This window comes from Solanum stenotomum, chromosome 5 (assembly GCF_019186545.1).
Source record: "Solanum stenotomum isolate F172 chromosome 5, ASM1918654v1, whole genome shotgun sequence".
Lineage (NCBI taxonomy): Eukaryota > Viridiplantae > Streptophyta > Magnoliopsida > Solanales > Solanaceae > Solanum > Solanum stenotomum.
In genome coordinates, this window is record NC_064286.1 from 38794550 (window position 1) to 38820316 (window position 25767).

Below are 25767 nucleotides of genomic sequence, written 5' to 3' on the forward strand. Positions count from 1 at the left end.
CTGCTCCCTTTCATCGCCAACTTGACCTTTTCCTTCATGGCTCAGCACATTAGAACAAAAGGCGATCTCCAGGATAATCGGTGACTCGCCAACTCGGCGATCTTCAGGCCTTCATTTCTTCATTCCTTTCAGCCGTCTTGTTCCTTTTTGTTAAGTAGTGTCCATGCTTTGCCTCAAACTCTAAATACCTGAAATTAAGGGTTTTCATCAGATATTGAGACAAAATATGCATTTGAGGACACTAATTCTATCAAAATATAGCTCTAAATGAGTCCAATTTATGGACTCATCAGTTATACATGCTCCAGTTTGGAATGTTTCATTATCAGTATGTTAATGTTGAATTTTCAGTTAGTATGTTAGTAATTGAGCTATTCAGTATTATAGAAATCCAGTCATAATGTGTAAATTAGATAATCAGTTGGGAGTATACTTAATATCGAGTCGGACTAGGGTCAGTCACCCTCATAGTCCCAAACTACGTGCCCCCGTAGGTTACGTCCCTTATGTGGGCATCAGTTTTAGTGATCACACTAGTCATGCCTCTATACCTCTGGCAGGGTATAGTGGGTCCTCTCGATGGAGAGTATACATCTGACTTCACATTTAACTCATTTGGTTTTATGTCGGTTATTAGTAGCTCCCACAGTCAGATTCTAGTGTATTGACCAAGTTATCAGTTACTGTTCAGTACTCAGTTTCAGCATGTATAAACTTGGTCATTGCATGCAGTTAGTTCATGTTTAGTGTTTTCAGTATAGTAACATGCTCATCCTATATCATTGGTTAGTTATATGATTTGTTCAATTATGTATATTGTTCAGCTTTATTCTATCCTGCATGCTCAGTACCTTTCAAGAACTGACGCATACTCTGCGCTACATTTTCTCGTGATGTAGGTTCAGGTCCTCAGCTTCTAGATCACGCATAGATCGATTCTCGATCTTCAGTTCATTAACATCAGTGGTGAGTCCTCATTCTTCGAGGACAATTGACATGATTATCTTTCTACTTTCAGTCTTTAGTTTCAGTTTTTGCTAGAGTTAACTGGGGACATGTCTCAACATCTCTAGTCAGTTAGAGGCATTATTTCAGACATAGTTAGATTCAGTTTTAGTTTGAGTTTGACTTTTCATTTGTCATTAAACTCTGAGATTATATATATTCAAATTTAGTATGGGTATTCCCCATCACTTTAGTTTACATCATGTTTTAAGCTTCCGCACATAATTATGTTGTTTCAGTTATCACAGTATGCTTATGTTATTCTATAAAGGTTAGCTTGGGGTCACTCGTGATCCTAGGTCCCGTGTCCGCGTCCTGGGGTAGCTCGGGGTGTGACAAACTTGGTATTAGAGCATTAGGTTTAAGAGTCTTAGGATGTCTTAAAAGCCGCACTAAGTAGAGTCTTTTTCATGGGTGTGAAGTGCACCACATATAATGAGAGGGAGGGTACGAAGTGTTTTAGGAAAATTTCACTTTCTTACTATTCTTATCATGCGTGGGTATGATCTACCTTCTAACTAGTCGTTATGCGTTTCAAATCATGCCTCCTCGTAGAGCTTACGCAAGAAATGTGAATGCCCGCAATGCTAATGTAGCTCCTCCAGTCCCAGATCAACAAATTTCGAATGCAGAGTTTAAGAATGCTATCCAACTTTTGGCTCAGAGTGTGACCAACCAGAACAACCAGCAGGTTCTAGTTCTTGAAAATGCTAGTAGGGGATCAGGGGCAGCCAAGGTTCGTGATTTTGTTTGGATGAATCTACCTGAGTTTTTAGGGTCGCAAGTTGGTGAGGATCCCTAAAACTTCATAGAAGAGGTCAAGAAGATATTTGGAGTGATGTAGGTAACTGGGAATGATAGGGTTGAGTTAACATCTTACCAGCTTAAGGATATGGCTCACATTTGGTTCACTCAGTAGAAAGAAAACAGGGGTACAGATGCAGTTCCTATTACTTGGGAATGTTTTAGTGAAGCCTTTATAGACAGGTTTGTCCCAAGATAATTGAGGGAAGCAAAAGCTCAAGAGTTCATGAATTTGAGGTAGAGTAGCATGTCAATCCAAGAGTATGGACTCAAGTTCACCCAACTCTCTAGGTATGCTCCTCACATGGTTGTGGATTCCAGGGCTCAAATAAACAAGTTTCTATATGGGGTATCTGACTTAGTAAACACGGAGTGTAGAAATGCTATGTTACTGGAGAATATGAACATCTCTAGGCTCATGAATCATGCTCAAAAGGTTAAATGAGATAAGCTTAGAGAACAGGCTAAGGAGAACAAAAAGGCTAGGACAGGCAACTATGAGTATTCTCAACAGAAATCGGATGGTGGAAATCGCTCGCAGATTCAGCAAAAGTCTTCAGCCTTAGCACCTTTATCAGCTAGTGCTCCATCTTCCAGGTTTCGACATGAGTAGAAAGGTAGGGCATCAGGCTCTAAGTCTGAGGGGAGTGTTTCAGGTACCAGAACCTACCCAACTTGTCCTAAGTTTGCTAAGAACCATCCGGGCGAGTTTCTTCCAGGAAAGGAAGGATGTTTTGGGTGTGGTCAGACTGGTCACAAGTTGAGAGATTGTCCTTCTTTTAGTTAGGGTCAAAGAGGTAATAATCGTAGAGCTCAGTCCACAACCTCAGCAGCACCAACAGGTCGCCTGACTCAGCAGTAAGTCATCTTGTAAAGGTGGCGGTCAGTGCCAAAACAGGTTGTATGATCTCCAGGATCACCAAGATCAAGAAGATTCTCCTGATGTGGTCACTAGTACATTACGGGTCTTTAAATTAGATGTTTATGCTTTGTTAAATACACGGGCTACTCTTTCCTTTGTAACTCCTTATATAGTAGTCAAATTTGATATTAGTCCATAAACTCTTTCAGAACCCTTCTCAGTCTCCACCCCAGTTGGTGACCCAATTATAGCTAGATGGGTATACAGAAATTGACCCTGTCACAGTCTGTCAGAAAGTCACCTCAATAGATCTTGTAGAGTTAGAAATGGTAGACTTTGCTGTCATTCTAGGCATGGATTGGTTACATTCCTGTTATACCTCAGTTGATTGTAGAACTAGGACGTTCGTTTCAAGTTTCCAGAAAAACCAATCTTAGAATGGAAGGGTAGTAGCTTAGCGCCTATGGGTCGATTCATTTCTTACCTTAAGGCCAGAAAGATAATTTCCAGGGGATATATCTATCATCTAGTTTGGGTTAAGGATTTAAGCTCTGAAACCCCAACTCTTGAGTCAGTTCTAATAGTTAATGAGTTCCCAAAAGTGTTTACAAAAGATCTTCTCGAAGTTCCTCCTGAAAGGGAAATTGACTTTAGAATTAATCTCCTTCCAGTTACCCAATCGATTTTTATTCCTTCTTACAAAATGGCTCAAGCTAAGCTTAACAAATTGAAATAGCAGTTGAAATACCTTCTAGATAAGGGCTTCATCAGACCCAGTATTTTCCCATGGGGTGTACCAGTGTTGTTTGTGAAAAAGAAAGATGGTTCTCTCAGGATGTGCATTGACTATCGACAGTTGAACAAAGTCACAATCAAGAATAAGTATCCCATCCCTAAGATTGATGACTTGTTTGACCAACTTCAGGGTGCTAGTCATTTTTCAAAGATAGACCTCTGATCGGTTATCATCAGCTCAGAGTCAGAGATAGTCACATTATGAAAACAACCTTCAGAACTCAATATGGTCATTATGAATTTGTAGTTATGTCATTTGGACTAACCAATGCTCCTGTAACTTTCATTGATTTAATGAACATAGTGTTCAAGACGTATTTGGATTTGTTCGTTATTGTCTTTATTGATGATATCCTCATTTACTCTAGGAATGAGGAAGAACATGCTACTCATTTGAGAGTTGTTCTGCAACCTCTCAAACATCACCAATTATTCGCTAAGTTTAGAAAATGTGAGTTTTGGTTGCAATTTGTTATTTTCCATAGGCATAAAGTATCTAGCGAAGTGATCCGAGTGGATTCTCAGAAAATAGAGGTAGTGAAGCAATGGCCCAGACCCACATCTTCTATAGATACTAGAAGTTTCTTGGGTTTGGCGGGTTATTAGAGAAGGTTCGTGGAAGGATTTTAATCCATAGCTTCTCCATTGACTAAGTTAACTCAGAAAAATGTTAAGTTTCAGTGGTCAGATGAGTGAGATAAGCTTTGCAGCACTAAAAACTATGTTGACTACAACTCTTGTTTTGACTGTACCAGAGGGTTCACACAGTTATGTTATCTATTGTGATACATCCAGAGTCAGCCTAGGTTGTGTTTTGATGAAGAGAGGTAAGGTTATAGCATATACTTCTAGAGAACTTAAAGTGCATGAAAAGAACTATCCGACTCATGACCTTAAGCTTGCAGCCGTAGTATTTTCCCTAAAAATTTGGATACATTACTTGTATGGTGTTCACGTATATGTGTTCATAGACCATAAGAGCCTTAAGTATGTGTTCACCCAGAAAGAGTTGAATCTTTGCCGGAGGAGATGTCTTGAGTTCCTCAAGGACTATGATATGAATATGCTTTACCATCCTGGTAAGGCTAATGTAGTAGCTGATACTCTTAGCAGACTATATATGGGTAGTGTAGTGCATGTTGAGGAAGAAAGGAAGGAATTAGCGAAGGATGTTCACTGACTTGCTCGCTTAGGAGTTCGCCTTATGAGCATAACAGATGGTGGTGTAACAGTTCAGAATGGCTCAGAATCTTTATTGGTAACGGAAGTTAAGGAAAAACAAGAAAGTGATCCTATACTGCTTAAACTAAAGGGAGCAGTTCAGCAACAATGGGTTGAGGTTTTCTCCCAAGGGGGAGATGGTGTGCTCTGCTATCAGGGATGTTTATGTGTTTCTAAAGTGGGTGAGTTGAGACAACATATTCTTGCAAAATCCCATAACTCCAGGTATTCTATTCATCCAGGGGCCACCAAGATGTACTATGACCTGCGAGAAGTATTTTGGTTGAACGGTATGAAAAGGGATATAGCAGATTTCACGGCTACGTGCCCAAATTTCCAACAAGTGAAGGTAGAACATCAGAAACCAAGAGGTATGACTCAAGAGATCAACATTCCTACATGGAAGTGGGAAGTGATCACCATGTACTTCATTATAGGTTTACCTCGTACTCGCAGACAACATGACTCCATTTGGGTGATAGTTGCCAAAGTTACTAAGTCTGCGCACTTTCTGGCTGTCAAGACTACAGATTCGATAGAGGACTACACCAAGCTTACATTAATGAGATAGTCAATTTGCATGGGGTTCGTTTGTCTATCATCTCAGATAGAGGTCCTCAGTTCACCTCTCATTTCTGGAAGTTATTTCAGAAAGGTCTTGGTACTTAGGTTAATCTTAGCACTACATTTCATCCATAGACGGATTGTCAGGTAGAGCGTACCATTCAAACCTTAGAGGACATGTTGAGAGCTTGTGTGATCGACTTCAAGGTTAGTTGGGATGATCACCTTCCTCTTATAGAGTTCGCCTACAATAATAACTACCATTTCAGCATACAAATGGCCCCTTATGAGGCATTTTATGGGCGCAGATGTAGATCTCCAGTTGGTTTGTTTGAAGTAGGTGAAGCAGCCTTGATAGGGCAAGATTCAGTTCATGATGCTATGGAAAAATTTCAGCTCATCAGGGACAGACTTAAGATAGCCCAGAGTCATCAGAAGTCCTATATATATGTAAAGAGAAGGGACTTGGAGTTCCAAATTGATGATTGGGTTTTCCTGAAAGTGTCACCTGTGATGAGATTTGGCAAGAAAGGAAAGCTCAGTCCTAGATATGTAGGCCCTTACATGATCTTGAAAAGAATTGGTAAAGTGGCTTATGAGTTAGAGTTGCCAGCAGAACTAGAAGCAGTCCATCCAGTCTTTCACATTTCGTTGTTGAAAAAGTGCGTGGGTGATCCAGCATCCATAGTACCATTAGAGAGTGTGGCTGTGAAGGATAGTCTCACTTATGAGGATGTGCCACTTGAGATTCTTGATCGTCAGGTTAGAAGGTTGAGAAACAAAGAAGTTGCTTCAGTTAAGGTTTTGTGGAGGAGTCGGTTTGTAGAGGGAGCTACTTGGGAAGCAGAAGCAGCCATGAAGGCCAAGTATCCTCATCTTTTTCCTTTCGATTCCATTCTAGCATGAGGTGATAGTTCCTCTCCAGTTTTTCAGTCATTTATGCATAAAATAAGTCTTAGTATCTTGTTCCTTTAGTCAGTCTTGCATTTTCAGTGTATTTGCATGTTCTTGGAACTCAGTTCAGTTAGAAATCAGTTTCCAGTATTTAGTGGTAGGGTTTGCAACTCTTTCCCTCCATGTTCAGCTAGTTTAGTCTTCATTCGAGGACGAATGTTCCCAAGGGTGACATAATGTAACACCACGTATCCTAGACTGACCAGAATGCAGATTTTAGAAGTTGCAAGTGCCACCGACGAGCACCACCCACAAACCGTAAGGTGACCCATGAACCGTAGGTGGTGTCTGTGGATGGCCACCTGCAGCGCCTCCCCAGAAAGCCCAGAAATTTTGGCCAAGTCTGGACCTACGGCAAGACCTACCGTGTGTAGGTTAGACCACGGTCCTTGGTCCAGGACGTGGTTCAGACCCCTAATTTTCAACTCCCAGACGCTGAACGACGGCCGACCAGAATAGACCGTCGGTCCATTCGTGGTCCGTCGGTGACCTGCAACAACTTTTAAGTTAGAGGTCGTTTGGTCATTTCCCTATGTGTTGGACCCCTAAACTATGTCGTTTAACCCTTAAACTACGTAGTTTTGGTCAGTTTTAGCCTAGTAACTTAATTACACTTTCCCCAAGTCAATTCATTCTCCAAAAATTCATCAAGTTAAATGAAAAGAAGGAGAATGAGTCGACCAAGCCGTAGTCCAAGATCGCAGCAGGGTTTCATCATTTTCAGCCTCGAAATTAAAATATTTCTCCGTGGAATTCGTCACCAGGTATGTGGGATTTCATTAGTGGGTTTCTTTCGCCCATTAGGTCCCAATATTTCAGTCAAATTCTTGGTTCCATTGATATTATCACGACCTAGGGTTTCTTGAATGATAGAAATTGTTGGGTTTCAGCTATTAGAATGATCCAAATTAGATTATCGTGTTGTTTCTTAAGTTCTTGCATGAAATTCAGAACACTAGTAGTGTAGATTCGTTTAGTTCATAAATTACACATACTAGATCAGTTTTTTCAATTATACATGCTCCAGTTAAGAATGTTTCATTATCAGTATATTAATGTTGCATTTTAAGTTAACATGTCAGTAATTTGAGCTATCTAGTATTACATAAATTCAGTCATAACGTGTAACTTACATAATTAGTTGGGAGTAGACTTAATACCGAGTTAAACTAGGGTCAGTCGCCCTCATAGTCCCAGAACTACGTGCCCCCGTAGGTTAAGTCTCCTCTGTGGCATTAGTTTTAGTGATCACGCCAGTCATGCCTCTATACCTCTGGCAAGGTATATTGGGTCCTCTCGATAGGGCGTATAAATCGGACTCCATATTTAGCTCATGTGGTTTTATGTCAGTTATTAGTAGCTCCCACAGTCAGATTCTAGTGTATTGACCAAGTTATTAGTTACAACTCAGTATTCAGTTTCAGCATGTATAAACTTGATCATTGAATTCAGTTAGTTCATATTTAGTGTTTTCAGTACAATATCATGCTCATCCTATATCATTTCTCAGTTATATTCTTTGTTGAGTTATGTATATTGTTCATCTTTATTCTGTCATACATGATCAGTACCTTTCAAGTACTGATGCATACTCTGCTACATCTTCTCGTGATGTAGGTTCAGGTTCTTACATTTAGATCAGGCATAGATCGGTTCCCGATCTTCAGTTCAACAACATCAGTGGTGAGTCCTAATTCTTCGAGGACGATTGACATGATTATCTTTCTACTTTCAATCTTTAGTTTCAGTTTTTGCTAGAGTTAGCTGCGGACATGTCTCAACATCTCTAGTCAGTTAGAGGCTTTATTTTAGACATAGTTAGATTTAGTTTTAGTTTGAGTTTGACTTTTCATTTGTCATTAAACTCTCAAATTATATATATTCAGATTTAGTATGGGTATTCTCCATCATTTCAGTGTACATCATGTTTTAAGCTTCCACACAGAATTATCTTATTTCAGCTATCATAGTTTTCTTATGGTATGCCAACAGGGTTAGCTTGGGGTCGCTCATGATCCTAGGTCCCGTGTCTGCGTCTTGGGGGTAGCTTGGGGCGTGATAATTTTCCTTCTTGCAAGCATTGTGGAAAGAAGGGTCATCCACCATTCAAATGCTGGAGAAGGCCAGACCAGCAGTGTGAGAAATTTCAAAAGATGGGACATCATCAAAAGATTTGCAAAACCAACCCTCAACAAAATAATGTTGCACAAGTAGCTAATCAGGAAGATGAAGATCAACTCTTTGTAGCAACCTATTTTGCAACTAGCAGCTTAAGTGACAAGTGGCTTATTGACAGTGGTTTCACAAACTACATGACATTTGATCGTGATCTGTTTAAGGAGTTGGATACTTCAGTAATTTCCAAAGTACAAGTTGGCAATGAAGAGTATATTTCTACTGAAGACAAAGGTACTGTAGAAATTAAGATTGCTTCAGGTACAAAACTAATCAAAGACATGTATTTTGTACCTAATATAAGTCATAGTCTGTTAAGTGTTGGCCAAATGCTTGAGAATGGTTTCAAGTTTCATTTTGAAATCAATTATTGTCAAATCAAGGATGAAGGCAAAAATTTGTTCAAAGTAATGATGAAGGGAAAGAGCTTTACATTGGATCCTTTAGTGCATGAGCAAAAAACTTATTTTACAATTAAGATCAATGCAGAAGTTTGGCACAAAAGGCTTGGACATTTCAATCATGATGCTGTAAGGAACCTAGAAAAGAAAGATCTAGTTCGAGGGCTACCTAACCTTGAAGCTGAAATACCAAATTGCAAAACTTGTCGATTTAGCAAAGCCAAAAAGACTTTCTTCCAACAAAGCAACTTGGAGAGCTATTGAAAAACTAAAGTTAATCCACATAGATCTGGTTGGTCCTCAAAGAACTCCGTCACTCAAAGGGAGTAAGTATTATACAGTTTTCATTGATGACTATATGAGAATGTGTTGGATTTGCTTTCTCAGGTTCAATTTAGAGGTTGTCGCTATCTTCTAGAAATTCAAGCATTGGATTGAAACTCAAAGTGGCTGTAAGATTCAATCTTTAAGGTCTGATAATGGGAAGGATTACACATCTGATCAGTTCAATATATTTTGTGAAGAAGCTGGGATTGAACACCAACTCACTGCTCGATACACTCCACAACAAAATGGAGTTAGTGTGAGGAAGAATGGTACCATAATGACGATGGCTAGATGTTTAATTGTTGTATGAGAACTGTTTCCCAAAAGAGTACTGGGCTGAAGCTGTGCATACTTCAGTCTTTCTACTCAACATGCTTCCAACAAAAGCATTAAAAGGACCATTTGAAGTCTGGTATATTTATAAACCTTTTTTGAAAAATCTCGAAGTGTTTGGATGCTTGTGCTTTACTTATGTACCATAGGCTAAAAGAGATAAGTTGGATAAAAAGGTAGAAGCTGGAATATTTGTGGGTTACAACACTGTTTCTAAGGCTTAAAGGGTTTTCCAACCTCATACAAGAAAAATCTTGATAAGTAGAGGTGTGCATTTCATGGAAGATGAACAAGGGAACTGGAAAGAAGTAGAACCAACATTCATTCCAGATAAAAGTACAATGCTCTAGCTAAAAGCAGATGAATTGGTGGATGACATCCCGATAGGAGGCATACGATCTCTCTCTGATAACTATCAAAGATTCAATATGGTTGTTCTTGAGCCAACAAATTTTTGGGAAGCAGAGAAAGATCCAAAATGGAGAGTTGCAATGAAGGAGGAACTCACAATGATTGAAACGAATCGGACATGGAAACCTGTGAAATGACCTGAAGACAGGAAAGTCATAGGAGTGAAGTGGATTTTCAGAACCAAGTTAAATGTAGATGGCTCTATCAACAAGCACAAAGCCAGACTAGTTGTAAAGGGGTATGCTCAAATTTTTGGTATTAATTTTTCTGATACATTTTATCCTGTTGCTAGATTAGAAACCATCAGATTCTTGTTGGCAATAGCTGCACAAAATGGTTGGAAAGTGTTTCAGTTGGACGTTACATCTGCATTCTTGAAGAGAAAATTTATGTTGAGCAACTTGAAGGATTTGCAGTAAAAGGGCATGAAGATAAAGTGTATCATCTAAAAAAGCTTTGTATGGACTAAAGCAGGCACCAAGAGCTTGGTACAGTATGATTGATGAGCATTTGGTTCAACTTGGCTTTATAAAATGCCTTAGTGAAGCTACTCTCTACATTAAATGTGATAAAATTAATTTTATTGTTATTTTACTATATGTAGATGATCTATTGGTTACTGGAAGTAAAAATGAACTTGTTAAGAAATTTAAAGAAGATATGCAACATACTTTTGAGATGACGAATTTGGGAGAAATGGTGTATTTTCTGGGAATGGAAATCAAGCAAGAGCAAAATGAAGTGTTCATCTGTCAAAAGAAGTATGCAAAAGACATTTTGATAAAGTTCAAAATGTAAAATTGCAAAGAGACAGTTACTCCTATGTGTCAGAAGGAGAAGTTGAGTAAGATTGATTAAACTGAAAAAGTGGATGAGACTCTTTACAAGAGTTTGGTTGGCTATCTCATGTATCTTACTGTAACTAGACCCGACATTTTATATGTTGTAAGTATTCTATCTAGATTCAGTAATTGTGCAACTGACACTCATTTTAGAGCAGCTAAAAGGGTGATAAGATATGTTAAGGGAACATTGAATTTTGGAATCAAGTTCTATGCGAATAAGAAGTATGTGTTGCAGGGTATTTTGAGAGTGAATGGGATGGCTCTTCTGAAGACATGAAAAGTACTTCTAGTTATTCTTTTGATCTTGGTTCAAGAGTATTTTCTGGGTCTTCTAAGAAGCAAGAGATTGTTGTACAATCAACGGCTGAAGCTGAATTCATAGCAGCAACATCTGCTGCATATCAAGCCTTATGGCTTAGAAAAGTGCTACTTGATATGAATTTAAAGCAAGAAAACTACACATAGGTGTTTGTGGATAATCAAGCAACTATTGCTATCTCAAATAATCTAGTTTTTCATGGAAAAACCAAGCATTTCAACATCAAATTATTCTTTCTCAGAGACGCGCAGAAAGAAGGGTATGTTGTGTTAAAGTACTGCAAGACAGATCTTCAACTAGCGGTTATTTCTACCAAAGCCTTGCCCAGGAGCAGATTTGAATTTATCCGAGAAAGACTTGGAATTTGCAGAAACTCAAGCAAGGAGGAGAGTTGATTAATTACCTCAGTTACTGACGTAATTAGTCAATAGAAGTTTGCTTGATTTTCTTCAGCATTTTTAGCCATCTTCAGCATTTTAAGTTAGTTGCTGTTTTTTAGGAGTTAATTTGCTATTTTTAAGAGTTTGTTTATCATGGAATCATGTGCAAAGTAGTTTCTTAGATATAGGCCTTAGTTATTGCATTTTCTCTATATTTAAACAACATTTCAGTTCAATTAAAAATCATCTTTCCACCAGAAAATATATTATTCTCTTCTTCTTTCCTTTATTTTTGTTTATAGAGTTGAAGTTCAATCAAAGAACTCCAACATTAAGAATCAAAGTTACATGGTGCAGTTAATGGATTTACCTATCATACATGTGGAAAAGAAATGCAAGAAAGCATCTGTGATTTCCTCTCCCATGCTTTCCCAAGTATTTTTTAAAAATAAAGAACTAAAACCATCACATCCAGGATCTTTGGTATCATTTATTCCTTGTAATGCCATTACTATTTCTTGCCTATTCACAGGCTCAATCAATTAAGCTTGCTGACTTCTATTCACGACAGGTCCATTTCTCTTCCTTAATATCAGTGCTATGTTTTCAATCCTCCCAGTAGCAGTCGTTAAGCTTGTGATCTTGTTCTGGGCTATTCTACTCTTCAAACTAGCATTAAAGTAAGTTGTGTTTCCATCCCCCAGTTTTAGCCATTAATTGCACTCTTGACTTTTGCTTTACTATACTTTCTTCAATATTTAGCCATTTTTCTAAATTACTCTTAACCTCTTTTTCAACATTATTAATTTTATGTGATTGCCCAGGCTTCCTCATAGTACTTCGCAAGTCATGCAAATTTTGCCTATACATTCTTATTCTTTCCCACTCCATGATATTCAGAGGTATTCAATTTTTTCAGAATTGTCATGCCTGTATCTATAAAAAAAGAGTCAAGGTCCTTAGTTTTAGCTTCATAGATTATAGAACCAACCATTTTATCCTCAAATATATGGATAACATTATAATCTCTCATAGACATCCATGGCCCATGATGTCCTAGATCAATGTTTCTCAGCTTTCCCCATAGTCTTCTTCTATCCTCAATGGTATGCAAATCATATACTACATAAAAAGAAAACTTGAAATTTTGAGATTTGATTCTCACATCCGAGTGGATATATTTTTTATCAATTTCCACCGATTCATAATTCATGACTTGAGGGTCCCATATTGTCATGACCCAAGGTAGACCCTAGGCGTAACATGATGTATAAGACCCCGAAAGGCCCCATACAAGTCACTGAGCATTCTTCATACACGAAAATAGAAATTTTAAGAGATTTAAAAGAGTAAATCAAATCACAGAGTTTCATAAATCGAAGTGGAAAATTAACAAAGTCTCAAAGCCATTAGTACATAAGAAGTGCTTGGGACGTAGACCGTACATCAAGTTCAAAACTGAAAAGTAAAGACAAAATGAATAAAAGCTTGGTCCTCGGAACATGAAGACTCACCTATCTTCGAATCTCTAATAAAGATCCCTAGTCGTAGGAGTGTGAACCTGGAACGTCGAACCCTACATTTGGATCAGAAATGATGGCAAGAGTATGCATTAGTACAAAGATGCACTAAATATGAAAGCCATTCATAAAACATTTGAAAGCATGCTAAAAATGGACATTTTCATGAAAAGCAATGACCAAAGTAAAACATGAATTAAAAGAGTGAGAAAACATAAATCATAAGGTAAACATGGTCAATGCAAGTAACATCTTTAAACCTTCATGAGACACTTCAAGAAGTAACCTTAGTTCATTATTGTGGGAGATTTACCTTTAACCGACATGTGAGACCATGCGAGCTATTAACATAGAATCCGGTGTCTACCCCACACCGACAAGAGGTGTCCTACTTGCCAAGGTAAGACCATGAACTTCTAGGTATTGTGGATCCACTAGCTAATGTCTATCTAAGACAATCATCCTATGGGGCACATAGGTATGGGGTAAAGATATTGTTAGTAGAAACCCGACCTCAACTAACAGGAGAGCTTTCATCGCAATATCCTCTCGGTGCTAAGGGTAAATCACACAGAAAAGTCATTTTTATAACTAGTCCTTATTGTCCATGGAATGGCACGTCATATTGCCAAACCAAGCTAAGTCATATGTCATCCATGGAAAGGTAAACTTAAGCGACCAATCCAAGCTAGGTTTCATTTGAATAACTTCTTAACATTGATTAAATTTAGGTGAGAAAACCTTTCAACCTTAGAATTATTTATGTGAGAAATTGTTTCACAACAATTAACAACAACAACATCATATATTCTTTAATCTCAAAGCAATTTACATCATAATTCATCAATTTCATAAGAACATGCATAATTCCATAATTCTCCTATCATAGTTCAAAACCCACTTTCAATCATCATAATCTAGAAAACATGGGTTAGGCATGGGTTCTTGGGGATTCATCTTTAAAACATGGAATTATCTCAATTTATGCATCAAAGTTCATAAATCAATCGAATAAATCAAAATTTAAAGGAACCCATGACATAGAAGAAAATCCTAACTCAATTGGGAATTTCTGGCTTTATAAATTGGAGCATTTAGGAGCTCCACGGAGGAAAGGGCTCCATAGATGAAGACTATCATATCTCAATGCCAAAAGTTTGTCTTCAATGGTAGGAATAGGAGACTTGACTTGAAACCCTAGGTTGACTCCTTCTTCTTCAAGCTTTCTAGAGAGAGAAATACTTTTGGAAAGGAAGACTTGTTCTTCTTTTTGGAAAATAGAGAGAATGAGTTGAATTTGGGTGATTTTGTGGGTAAAAACCTTTATAAAGTGGCTTGGGTTAAGGAAAAAATGGCATTGTATTGGGCTAAAATAATTAGGAAAATACCCAAAAGACCCTGACTTAAAACTGACGCGAGCCTCTTCACGGCGGTTTTCACAGCCCATCAAGGACCTCACAAACCATTATGGTAGTCGTGGTCTTTGACTAATTTCTAGGGAAAGAAGCCTTGCTAGTGGGTCACTTTGACGACGACGACCACCGCCTGTCATCCTCACCACGGGCCATCAAGGCTTTCGTGGGAGGGAAGCTGGCCATTACAGTCAGTAGTTAGCCCCCTACAAGCTCTTTAACGAGCCGTCAACCTCACCATACGCCATCAAGGCCTCCGTGAGATATAATCTTGCGAGGTAGGCCTGGGAGACTTACCACGAGCCCCTTAATGGATAGTTGTCCCCTTCATGGCCCATAAAGGGCTCTGTGGAGGGTTCTATGGTACAGTTCTGGCTTGTGAGTTTCCCGACTAGACTCGTTTTCAAGGCTTTCTTGAATCCGAGGTGTTACAATATATCCCCCTTGGGAACATTTGTCCTAAATGAGATTTAAGACATCATAAAGAGGGTAGGACTTAATCTAACAACCCATCATGCATGAAATCACATAATGCACATATCCGAGGAGGAAACATCAACTCCAAGCTACATCATGTTCAAAACATCATTTCATGAAGCCTATATGCAATTCATACTCATATGCACATAAACATGAAGAAATCAATCAAGTTAGCTAATTTTCTCAAAATTAAAGTTTTTCATGAATCATGCATAAATGAGATCTACATCTCCTACCTTATAGAGCCTCAAATACAGCCATAAAAATGATTGAATGATAACTATTATTGTAAGTGTTGATGATCATGGGAGTGACACCAGTGGAAAAGGTGGTATTGGCCGCTTATCAACTTAAGGTGTTTCTCAAGTTTGGTTCAAGCAATAGAAAGAAGAGAGGGTGGTAGATGAGGGTCCTCTTGATTGGGATAAATTTAAAGTTGTTTTTCTTGATAGGTTCATTCCCCTTGAGATGAGGGAGACAAAGTTACTTGAGATTATTCACCTTCGTCAAGGGTATATGAGTGTGAAGGAGTACGCTTTCAAATTTACACATTGTCTAAATATGCTCCAATTATGGTTGTCGATCCAGGGGCAAGGATTAGTAAGTTTGTGTTGGGTGCTTCCAACTTATTGGTCAAAGAATGCTTAACTGCCATAGTTGTTAAGGAGATGGATGTCTCCCTTTTGATGCTTCATGCACAACAAATATAAGAACAAAAAACTTAAGGGGAAAACTAGGGATTCAAAGAGGGCAAGAAGAGATGACGGTGAGTTCTCACATTCAAGGGTAAGGGTAGTAGTGAGAAAATATGGCTTGAGTGTCGGGAGTGTGGGAGAAGACATAAGGGTGAGTGACTAGCCAGTTTAAGTTCATGTTTTGGTCTTGGAAAGATGGATCATAAGATAAGTGATTGTCCTTCGATTGCTTGAAATGAGGGAGATAATCGTCGATAGGCTCAACCCTACCCTTCCTCAGGTCCTAGTGGTGGTCAGAAACATGATAGGTTTTATGCTCTTTTAACTTGACAAGATCATGAGGGTTACCTAGATGCAGTAATTGGTGAATTATGGTCTTTTAGCTTGTGGTTATGCATTGCTTGATATTGAGTGTTTCATTTGGTATGGTAAGACTCCATGTATGGTTATTGTGTTTGGAGTAGTCCTTGAAATCATTGTGGAAACATCTTATGTGTTTACTTGTATCAATGGTTTAGTGGTTGTTAAGACTTTGATGTTATGGTTGGGTTGAGGGAGATGGATTCGAAAAGACTAGTGGGGTTTGCTCCCAAGGGGGAGATAGTGTGCTTCATGGTTGATGTGAATAGAGCTATATTGATTTTGGAAGAGTTCCTTGTTATGGTGGGGTGTGTGAAAGTTCCATGGCGATGTGATGTCTTAGTGTCACTATATTTTCCTTCTATCTTTGGGTCTAGCTTGAAGCCTTAGCCCTCATGGTTCACTCTTTAGGACTCGTGTGTCTTAGTCATCCTCATGTTTCCTGATGCATGCATGCTCAAATAAAAAATGGATTTTCAAAGATATGATTTAGCTTAATTGATTGATTCATGTTTATGTGCATTTTAGTATGAGTTGCATATAGACCTGATGAAATGATGTTTTGAACATGCTTTAGCTTGGAGTTGATGTTTCCTCCTCGGATATGTTTATTTATATGATTACATTCATGTTGGACTGTTAGGTTAAAGATCCTACCATCCTTATGATGTCTTGAATCTCATTCGAGGACGAATGATCCCAAGGGAAAGATAATGTATGTCACGCCCCGAGACTACCCCACGAGACGCAGACACGGGACCTAGGACCACAAGTGATCCCAAGCTAACCCTGCTGGCATGATCATGAGCATACTAAAGATAAGTTGATTAATAAACTAATGCGGAAGCTATAATCATAAATAAAATGAAAAAAATGGGGAATACCCATATACTATAACTGAGATATATGAAAAATGATGAGTTTAATACAAAGAAGATATTAACTAAATTCTAAGTTGAATCTAACTATGTCTGAAATAAGCCTCAAAACTGACTAGATATGTTGGGACATGCCCAACTATATCTAGCAAAAATGAAACTAAAGGACTAAAAGTACTGAAAAGATAAACATGTCACTGGTCCTCGAAGAATAAGAACTCACCACTGATGTTGCTAAACTGACGATCGGGAAGTGATCTAAGCGAGATCTGGATGCTGAGAACCTGAACCTACATCACGAGAAGATGTAGCGCAGAGTATGTGTCAGTACTTGAAAGGTACTGAGCATGCAGGATAGAATAAAACTGAAATAACATATAACTGAACAAAGAAAATAAGCAATGATATAATCTGAACGATATAGATACTGAATGCTGAGCTAATTGAATGCAGTGACCAATTTATAACATGTTGAAACTGAATATTGGATATACTGATAAATGGTCAATGCAATAGAATCTGACTGAATTGTGGGAGTTACTAATAAGCGATAGTAAAACCACATGAGCTAAATGTGGAGTCCGATGTATACGCCCCATCGAGAGGACCCAATATACCTTGCCAGAGGTATAGAGGCATGCTGGCGTGATCACCGAAATGATGCCCATAGAGGGGACTTACAACCTACGTGGCTAGTAGTTATGGGACTATTTGGGTACACTAAACCCTAGTCCAACTCGATATTATGCTACTCCCAATGGATTAAGTAATTAACACATTATGACTGGATTTCTGTAAGTTATTGGATAGCTAAAGCTGAACATGCAAACTGAGTATGCAACAATTAAACTGATATTCATGCATTAATAACTAAGGCATTTATAACTGAATAACTGAAATATCATACCTAGCATGTGTAATTCAAGAACTAAAGAAATACATAGCTAGGGTTCTGGAATTCATGCAATAAAATGAATATTAACATACTAATCTAATTTGCATCATTCTAACAGCTAATAACCCAATAATTCTAACTTTCAAGAAACCCTAGGTCTAGTCATAATAAGGGAATCAAGAAACTGACTGAAAACTAGGGACCTAATGGGTGAAAGGAACCCACTAGAGAAATCCCACATACCTCGTGACGAATTCCACAGAGAAATCTTTAGATTTCGGGGATGGAACTGATGGAACCTTGTTGCGTTCTTGAACTAGGGTTCTTGACTTCTCTTCTCCTCTTACGCTCTAATTTTTCTAAGTTTTGATTAATGATCTGACTTAGGTAAGTTCTAGTTATGTTTCTAGGCTTAAACTGACTAAAACCTCATAATTTAGGGTCTAGACGACGTAGCTTAGGGGTTAAGCGAAATAGGAAAAGACCAAAAGACCCCCGACTTAAATGCTGTCGGAGTGACTGACGGACGAGACCTACGGTCCGTAGGTTGGGGCTATAGGTCAAGTCTGCCCAACAGGGCTTCACTAAAATGAGCATAACTTTTTACTTGGGGATGGGATTTTAGAAAACTTGGTGGTGTTGGAAACAGAATCCAATTATCTATCATATAGTAGGTCATGGGACACCTAATTCCTTTTGTGCTATGAGTGATGACCATTTGAAGTTGACCCAATCAACAATTTCCCCTTAACTGGCTGCTGACCTTCACCAATGATTAGACCTACAGACCGTAGATCGAATGATGGTCTATGCTGGTCGGCCATCGTTCACGTCAGAGGTTGGGTAAAGGGGGACCTCGATCCACGGACACAGACCGTGGACCATGGTCTAGCTTACGGATCGGGGGTCTATCCGTGGGTCGAGACTTAGTCAATTTTCTGAGCTGGGTTTGAGGAGGGTTTGCAGTGGTAAACCATGGACCCACAACACAGGCCATGGGTCAGACCACGGTCCGTGGGTGGCGACTGTAGGTTGCACCTGCAACTTCTCAAAATCTAAAATTTGGTCTGCTTTCAGATACGGGGTGTTACAACTTTGTCTTTGAAGAACACTTTACCAACATAGGTTGTGGTGCACTGGTGGGAGTGCTTAACCCTTAACCAGTGGTCTCGGGTTCGAGCCCTGGTAAGGAGAAAATCATGTTGGGAGCGCCACCCCCAAATGGGCCCTGTAGAGCGCGATTTGAATTTAGTCGGAGCTCAAATGTGGGCACCGGACACTGGGTGAGAAACAAAAAAGAAACACTTTTCTAGATTTTGGTGTTTTACAACTTGGAGTTTGAATTTGATAAATTGAAGTTGAATCTAATGTGGTTTTACTCTTAATTGCTTGATTTCAAGTTACCCATGGCTTCTTTCATGAAAGGTATAATTTCTTTAATTTTTTTAATGGGTGGCTAAAACTCCAAGATCTAGTGGGTGCTCAAATGTGGTTGGTTGTTGATTTAATATAGTGGTATTGTGCTATGTTCTATTTTGTTGTTGTTCATACATGAATTTGGTCTAATTACCATGAAGTTATCTTAGGGATTAAGGACGCAAACTTAATTCCTAGTTTCGATCTCTAGTTGACGCTCAAAAGAGACTAATTGGAGTGGGTAATTAGTTTAATACAAGCAATTTAGGTTTGATGTCTGTGGCTTGCTTGAATTTGAGGCTATGGGTTGGATCTATTTTCCCTATTCTTGAAAGAGAGAATAGAGTAAGGTATTGGGTTGTTTAGAGTGACATTTAGATGAGACCAAAAGGAGATTATATGCATAGATGTTTTGAGATCCAAAGATGATTAGTGTCAATGAAGATGACTTACCCTATTCATGAATGTTCATCACTATAGAGTAGCACAATTACCCCTATGTGATATCGATTAACAATCCCCGCACCCCTAGGTTGCTTGTTAACTCTTGATTTCGTCTATATTGTAGTGCAATTGGGATAATTGATAACCAAATCTTTATATTAAGTTGGTGGTATCATCCACCCAATTGTTCTTACTATTACAAATGAACTAAATTAAAGTCCAAATTTCTTGATAAGGAATTCTTGACACAAATTAGATTTTCTATTTCAACTTTGAGTGGGAATTAGAGAAAGTTATTACTATTTTTAAATTTTAAACTTGTTTCTTAAGGGACTTTCAGAGAAGACTTATAAAATAGAATAAATGTGTCATTTTGGCATTTAAATTTGGGACAATAATTCCAAGATTGTTATTTTACGTTATGTGGACAAAAATAAGAGTTTAACTAATATCCATCGATGGTGTAGATTTTTTTGCACGGTCAAGTAACTTTTTTGGTCTTAATTCCTGAATCACGAGACAACAGTCAGCCAATTTTATCTTGCAAATACAAGTGCAGAAAATCATAAATTTTTTTTTGAGAATCCAGATATTCCAGTCAGAAGTACAAATGAAAAAATACAGGCCTAATTCGTGAATAATGAACCTTCGAAAATAATTTGAAAATTGACTTTGACAAATCAGGATACCAATATAGCCAATTTCATCACCAACACCCAATCCGTGATTGTTGATCAATTTTACGATGGATAGAAAATAGTCATCATAACTCAACTTCCTAAAAGTAAAAATTTCATCTTCATACTTCTTAGTGTCATTCTTCTCTATTATATCCAACAAGTGAACAGACACCCCATTCCCGTTCACCAAACTTCTTGCCAGCTCCAAATTCCAGTGTGGAAGAATGTACTTAAAGTCGTAGAAAATGGAATCCGCATCTTTTCAAAAGCGAGTTCATCCTGGGTAAATTTTTTCCATATGTCCCTCGCGGTATTCGGATCAAATATCAAGGGAGGGCCTATCTCTATTAGCTCTGAGTCTTTACCCGTGATGTGTTGTTAACTTTGCAGGCTTCTTCTACGATTGATGGCATGAAACATAAGAGAGTATATATTTGTGGGTCATCATTTTGATAAACAACTATTTTTATGTCATTTTTTTTCTTATTTATTACACTGATTAAAGCAAATAGATTACCATTTATATTTTGACCTTATGTGAACTTTGTAGAATATATAACCCTTGAGAAATTATTCTCCCTGATAATATTAGCTTCAACTATAATGTCTGCTCATATATTTCTCAACCTTAGATACATGATAATAGGCTAATGTCTCATGTTAGTAATAACTTATATAATTTTAGATCATAGCCAGACATTTTCTCATAAGATTATCAGCTTGCTCAAAAGGGATCTTTATACTATTTCTAAAAGGTACATATCAACTTTACTGTTGGAATAGTAAATAATGGAATAAATATTGATGTTTCAGATTAGATACATTGATATTACAAGAAGAAATCACTAGGACACTGCCAACACTATATATAACACCCTAAAACATGAATGAATTTTAGTTATATAATACATAACCTACGATTAACTAGATTACAACCTTTTTGGACATTCAGAAAATTACACAAGGTACAAATTTCCTCTTTCAGCCCATTCAAAAATATGCCAGATAACAGTCCATCAGACACCTCTTGCTTAGATGTTGACACCTTTTCAAATTCTTCACGAAATGTGGTTACTGTGGTAACCTGCTTCAGTCCCATTAAAACATCATACTGATTGATCTTTTGAGAATGATTAAATCGTTCAACAACTCCCTTTAATGTTTTCCCAGGTTAATATTGGTTGCCGAAACCCTATCCAATAATAGCAATTTAAGGCCTTTCCTTCCAAATAAACACCTGCTGCATGTAATCTTTCCGCTTCAAAAATTTCATTTACCCCAAAATGCCGTTCCACTTTGAAAATCCATCCTAAAGGATTCTCTCCTTCGAAAACTGGTAGTTGTGATTTCAAAAAAAAATTCCCATTTTTTTCTCCAGCCAAGTTGACATCACTTCCCTCTTCTTAGTTTCCGATGAATCTAGTTTGAGAAAGGGATGCTTCTCCCATCATGGTTCTTCCATGCGGTTCAATTCTCACAAGAGACTCTTTTATTTCTTGAAACCATCCTTCCAGTTTTTTGACGTCTTCTCTTACCCCTGTCAAATTAGTCTCCACTTATTCGACTTGTCTCTCCATTCTACTCACCATCCTTGAAAGTTGTTGTTTAATACCAAATTGATAGACTTTATAGCTGAAATAGTAAATAAAGGAATGGATTTTAGTTATATAATACATAATTTCACTAGGACACTGCCAATACCACAAATTTCATCCTAAGACATGAATGAATTTTAGTTATATAATACATAATCTACAATTTACTAGATCACAACCTTTCTAGACATTTGAGAGGCTAGAGCTCTCCCAGAATTCCCTTTTCCTTTTCTTGAACACCCTCTTTTAATTGCCTTGCTCCTTCTCTACATAAACAACCAGACAATTATTAAGTCTTTTAATTGTTTATTTGGTCTCTTAGAATAAGCTTTTATAACTTGCGGCACATCAGTACATAATTGTTTATGAGATTTTTTTTAAAAAAAAGGTCATTTATTAAAGGGAAAAGGCTAAATACACTATCGAACTTCAGAAAATTACACAAGGCAGATGATTGAAAGAGCTTAGACCTTAAATTGATACAAAATTAGTTGTCTTAACTTAATATATCTCTGTTCAATTTAGAAATCACATTCCTTTATTCAAACATTCCCTAGTACTTTGTACTCTTATTTTCTATAGATATCTTATTTACTGCACTCTATCGTACGAAATCCATCTATAATTAAGGGGTAAACTTGTACCATTGAAGGTGTGCCAAAATGGGGTCCTTAATTAGGTCATGTTAGGTCCTTATTTCCAGTCATTTTTTGTAAGTATATCAACTTATTTCTCACATTAAGCTTATTTCTAGGTTGACAAAGAACATCACAATTATCTAAACTATTATACAAACTTAAAAGAACACTATACTAATGGGGAATGAAAACACAAGTGCAAAAAGGGATTGCGCAGAATAAATTGGGAACTTCATGAATTCCAATTTCATAATTGTGTCTTCAGCTATTGTTTCTGGTCCTAAATTATTGGACCTTTCCACTGAGAACCAACATGAGAAAGCAATTTGAACACTATACAAGAAAATCTAGTATCCCAATAAAGCCCAATTTCATCACCATCGCCCAATCTGCGATCCTTGAAAAATTTGATGCACCAAAGAGAAAAATCATCACTGTACACCTTCCTTACCCAAACACTTCCACCTTCATACTTCTTAGGGACATTCCCCTCAGTTACATCCCACATGTCAACACACACACTGCAGCCGTTCTCCAAAATTTTGGCCATGTCCAAAGTCCAGTATCGAAGGATGTACTCAAACATCTCAAAAAATGGAATCATCAGCATTCCAACAACGATCTCGTCATAGGTAATCTTTTTCTTGATCTGCCATGGGTTTTGCAAATCGATTTTGGGGGCAGGGTATAAGTCCCTTATCTCCACTAGTTCTCGAGTCACTACATGTGGAGTGTGGTTAACTTTGCAAACTTCTTCTTTAGCCTTTGATGGAAAGAAATTGTAAAAGAAGGTCTTCTTCATACTAAGCAAAGGCCTTTGATCAGCCATCGAAGAAACCAAGGAAGTATACAATATTCAAGAAAATAAAACACTGAAAAAGAGAGAGGCAGGAACACCTTGTAAAGACACAAATTAGGGTTTCTATTCAAACTTTGAGCGGGAATCAGAGAAAATTATTACTATTTTTAAATTTTAAACTTATTTCAGAGAAGAGTTATAAAATAGGAACAATGTGTCATTTTGGCATTTAGATTCAAGATAATAATTCCAAGATTGTTATCTTAAGTGAAGTGTGGAAAAAAATATGAGTTTAACTAATATCCATTGACGATGTAGAATTTTTTACACTTTCAAGTAACTATATGGGAAAATCCAACTTTTGGTCGTGATTCTTGAATCATTTGCACAAGTATCAGAGAATCTTTTCTTGCAAATACAAGTATAGAAAAGCAGACAAAAATTTGAGAATCCACATATTCCAATCATAGGACGAATTCGTTAATCATGAACCTTCGAAAATAGATTGAAAATTAACTTTGATCAATTTGACGATGGATAGAGAATAGTCATCAGTACTCAACTTCCTAAATGGAATCTGCAACATCCAAAAGTAAGTTCTTTCTGAGTAATCTCTTTCCTAATGTGCCTTGCAGTATTCGAATTGAATATCAGGGGAGGGCCTATCTTTATTAGCTCTTGAGTCCTTACTCGTGATGTGTTGTTAACATTGCAGGCTTCTTCTTCAGTGTTTGATGGCACGAAACTGGTGAGAGTATATATTTGTGGGTCAGTATTTTGATAAACGGCTATTTATGTCATTTTTTTCTTATTTATTTGAGTGATTTAGCAAATAGATTACCATTTACATTGTGAACATTGCCCAAAATATAACCCTTGAAAAATTATCCTTCTGGTTAATATTAGATTGGCAATAATGTCTTCTCATATATTTCTCAACCTTAGATACACCATAATATGCTATTGTCTGATGTTTGTAATAACTTACATAATTTTAGATCGTAGTAGTCAAACATTTCTCATATGATTATCAGCTTGCTCGAAATGGATCATTATACTGTTTCCTGAAAGGTACGTAAAACATGTAAAAGATTTTTTTTAAAAGGTCATTTATTAAAGAGAACAGGCACAAATATGTCATCGAACTTCAGAAAATTTCACAAGTTGTACTCCAAATATAGTGGCCTTGATTTTTTGTCCCCCATAAGAAAGTCTTTTAAGGAATGTCATTCCGTGTTAACGTGGTCCAGGGAAAGGCCTGACGCCAAGGGACGTGATGTAAATAGCCTACCCTAGTGCAAACATTAGTGACTTCTTCCATGGCTCAAGCCGGTGACACATAGGTCACACATAGCTAACCGATATAGCAATATATATGTAAATCTAGTAATAGATTCACATAATATGAAATAGTAAATAAGCATAAAAATACTGATGACAAATAGACTCGTAATACGAAAACATTAAATAATATGACAATACACGTGACAAATAGACTTTTAATATGTAAACATTAAATAATGTGACAATACACGTAACAAAATCATAGCTATATCTATATCTATATTACCTTAAAAGCATGAACTCGTAACTTGAATGTTAAATTACTATAATATTCGTAACTTAGGTTGTGACTTTTCCGATAAGTTGTGACTTTTTTCAAAGTGTTATCATTTTTCGATGAGTTGTGACTTTTTTCAAAGGGTTGTGATTTTTCGATGAGTTGTGACTTTTTCAAAGAGTTGTGACTTTTTCAATAATTTGTGATATCATTTTTCGATGAGTTGTGACTTTTTTCAAAGGGTTGTGATTTTTCGATGAGTTGTGACTTTTTCAATAATTTGTGACTTTTCCAAAGAGTTGTGACTTTTTCAATAAGCTGTGACTTTTCCAAAGGGTTGTGACTTCTCGGAATGACAAGACACAAAAAACATTTGTTTAAACAACCCTTTGTTGGCTAAAAATAGAGGGGTTTCCTCTCAAATTTCCACCAAAATATTTTTTATCTTCTACTCTTCTTCTTCGTGCATTTTAATTGTTTTATGTGATTTATTGTCTTTGAGTGAGTTTGAAGTTTAGTGGAATATGAGGTACCACTATTCTAATGAAGTAAGTCACTCTATCCTAAGATGAGGGTATATTCCATAACCTCGAGTACTTGAGGAAAATAATTTTGATGATATAATAATTATTTTTTTGCTTAATATATACATTAGTATGTAATGTTCCAATATACAAAGTTAACATGATGTAGTCTAAAATCATTTATTTCTTTTAACAATTTCTTTTGTGATGTAGATATGTGCTTCTAAATATTTTTTTCCAAAATTTAGAGAATTGTCACGATTTGTTTTTGATGCTCAAGAAAAAAGAATGTCTTTATTTATCAATGCTACTTGTGTGATTTAGACTCTCAGAAGTTTGCTTCAAAATAGTTATTACAATATAACATTGCCCTTTTGTTTTACTTATTTATTATTTCTTAATATTTCACTATTTTGGACAAAGAAAAGTTCATATGAGTTGTAATGACGCCAATTTAAGTTTGTATTAGTTTAA

General features: G+C 37.1%; 1 protein-coding gene across 1 annotated transcript; it reads right to left on the reverse strand.

Moving 5' to 3' along the window:
- Positions 1 to 22689: 22689 nt before the first annotated feature.
- Positions 22690 to 23238, reverse strand: LOC125863938 (uncharacterized). Its single transcript, XM_049543903.1, has one exon. The coding sequence runs from the start codon at positions 23236 to 23238 to the stop codon at positions 22690 to 22692; it is 549 nt and encodes a 182-aa protein (XP_049399860.1).
- Positions 23239 to 25767: the final 2529 nt, after the last annotated feature.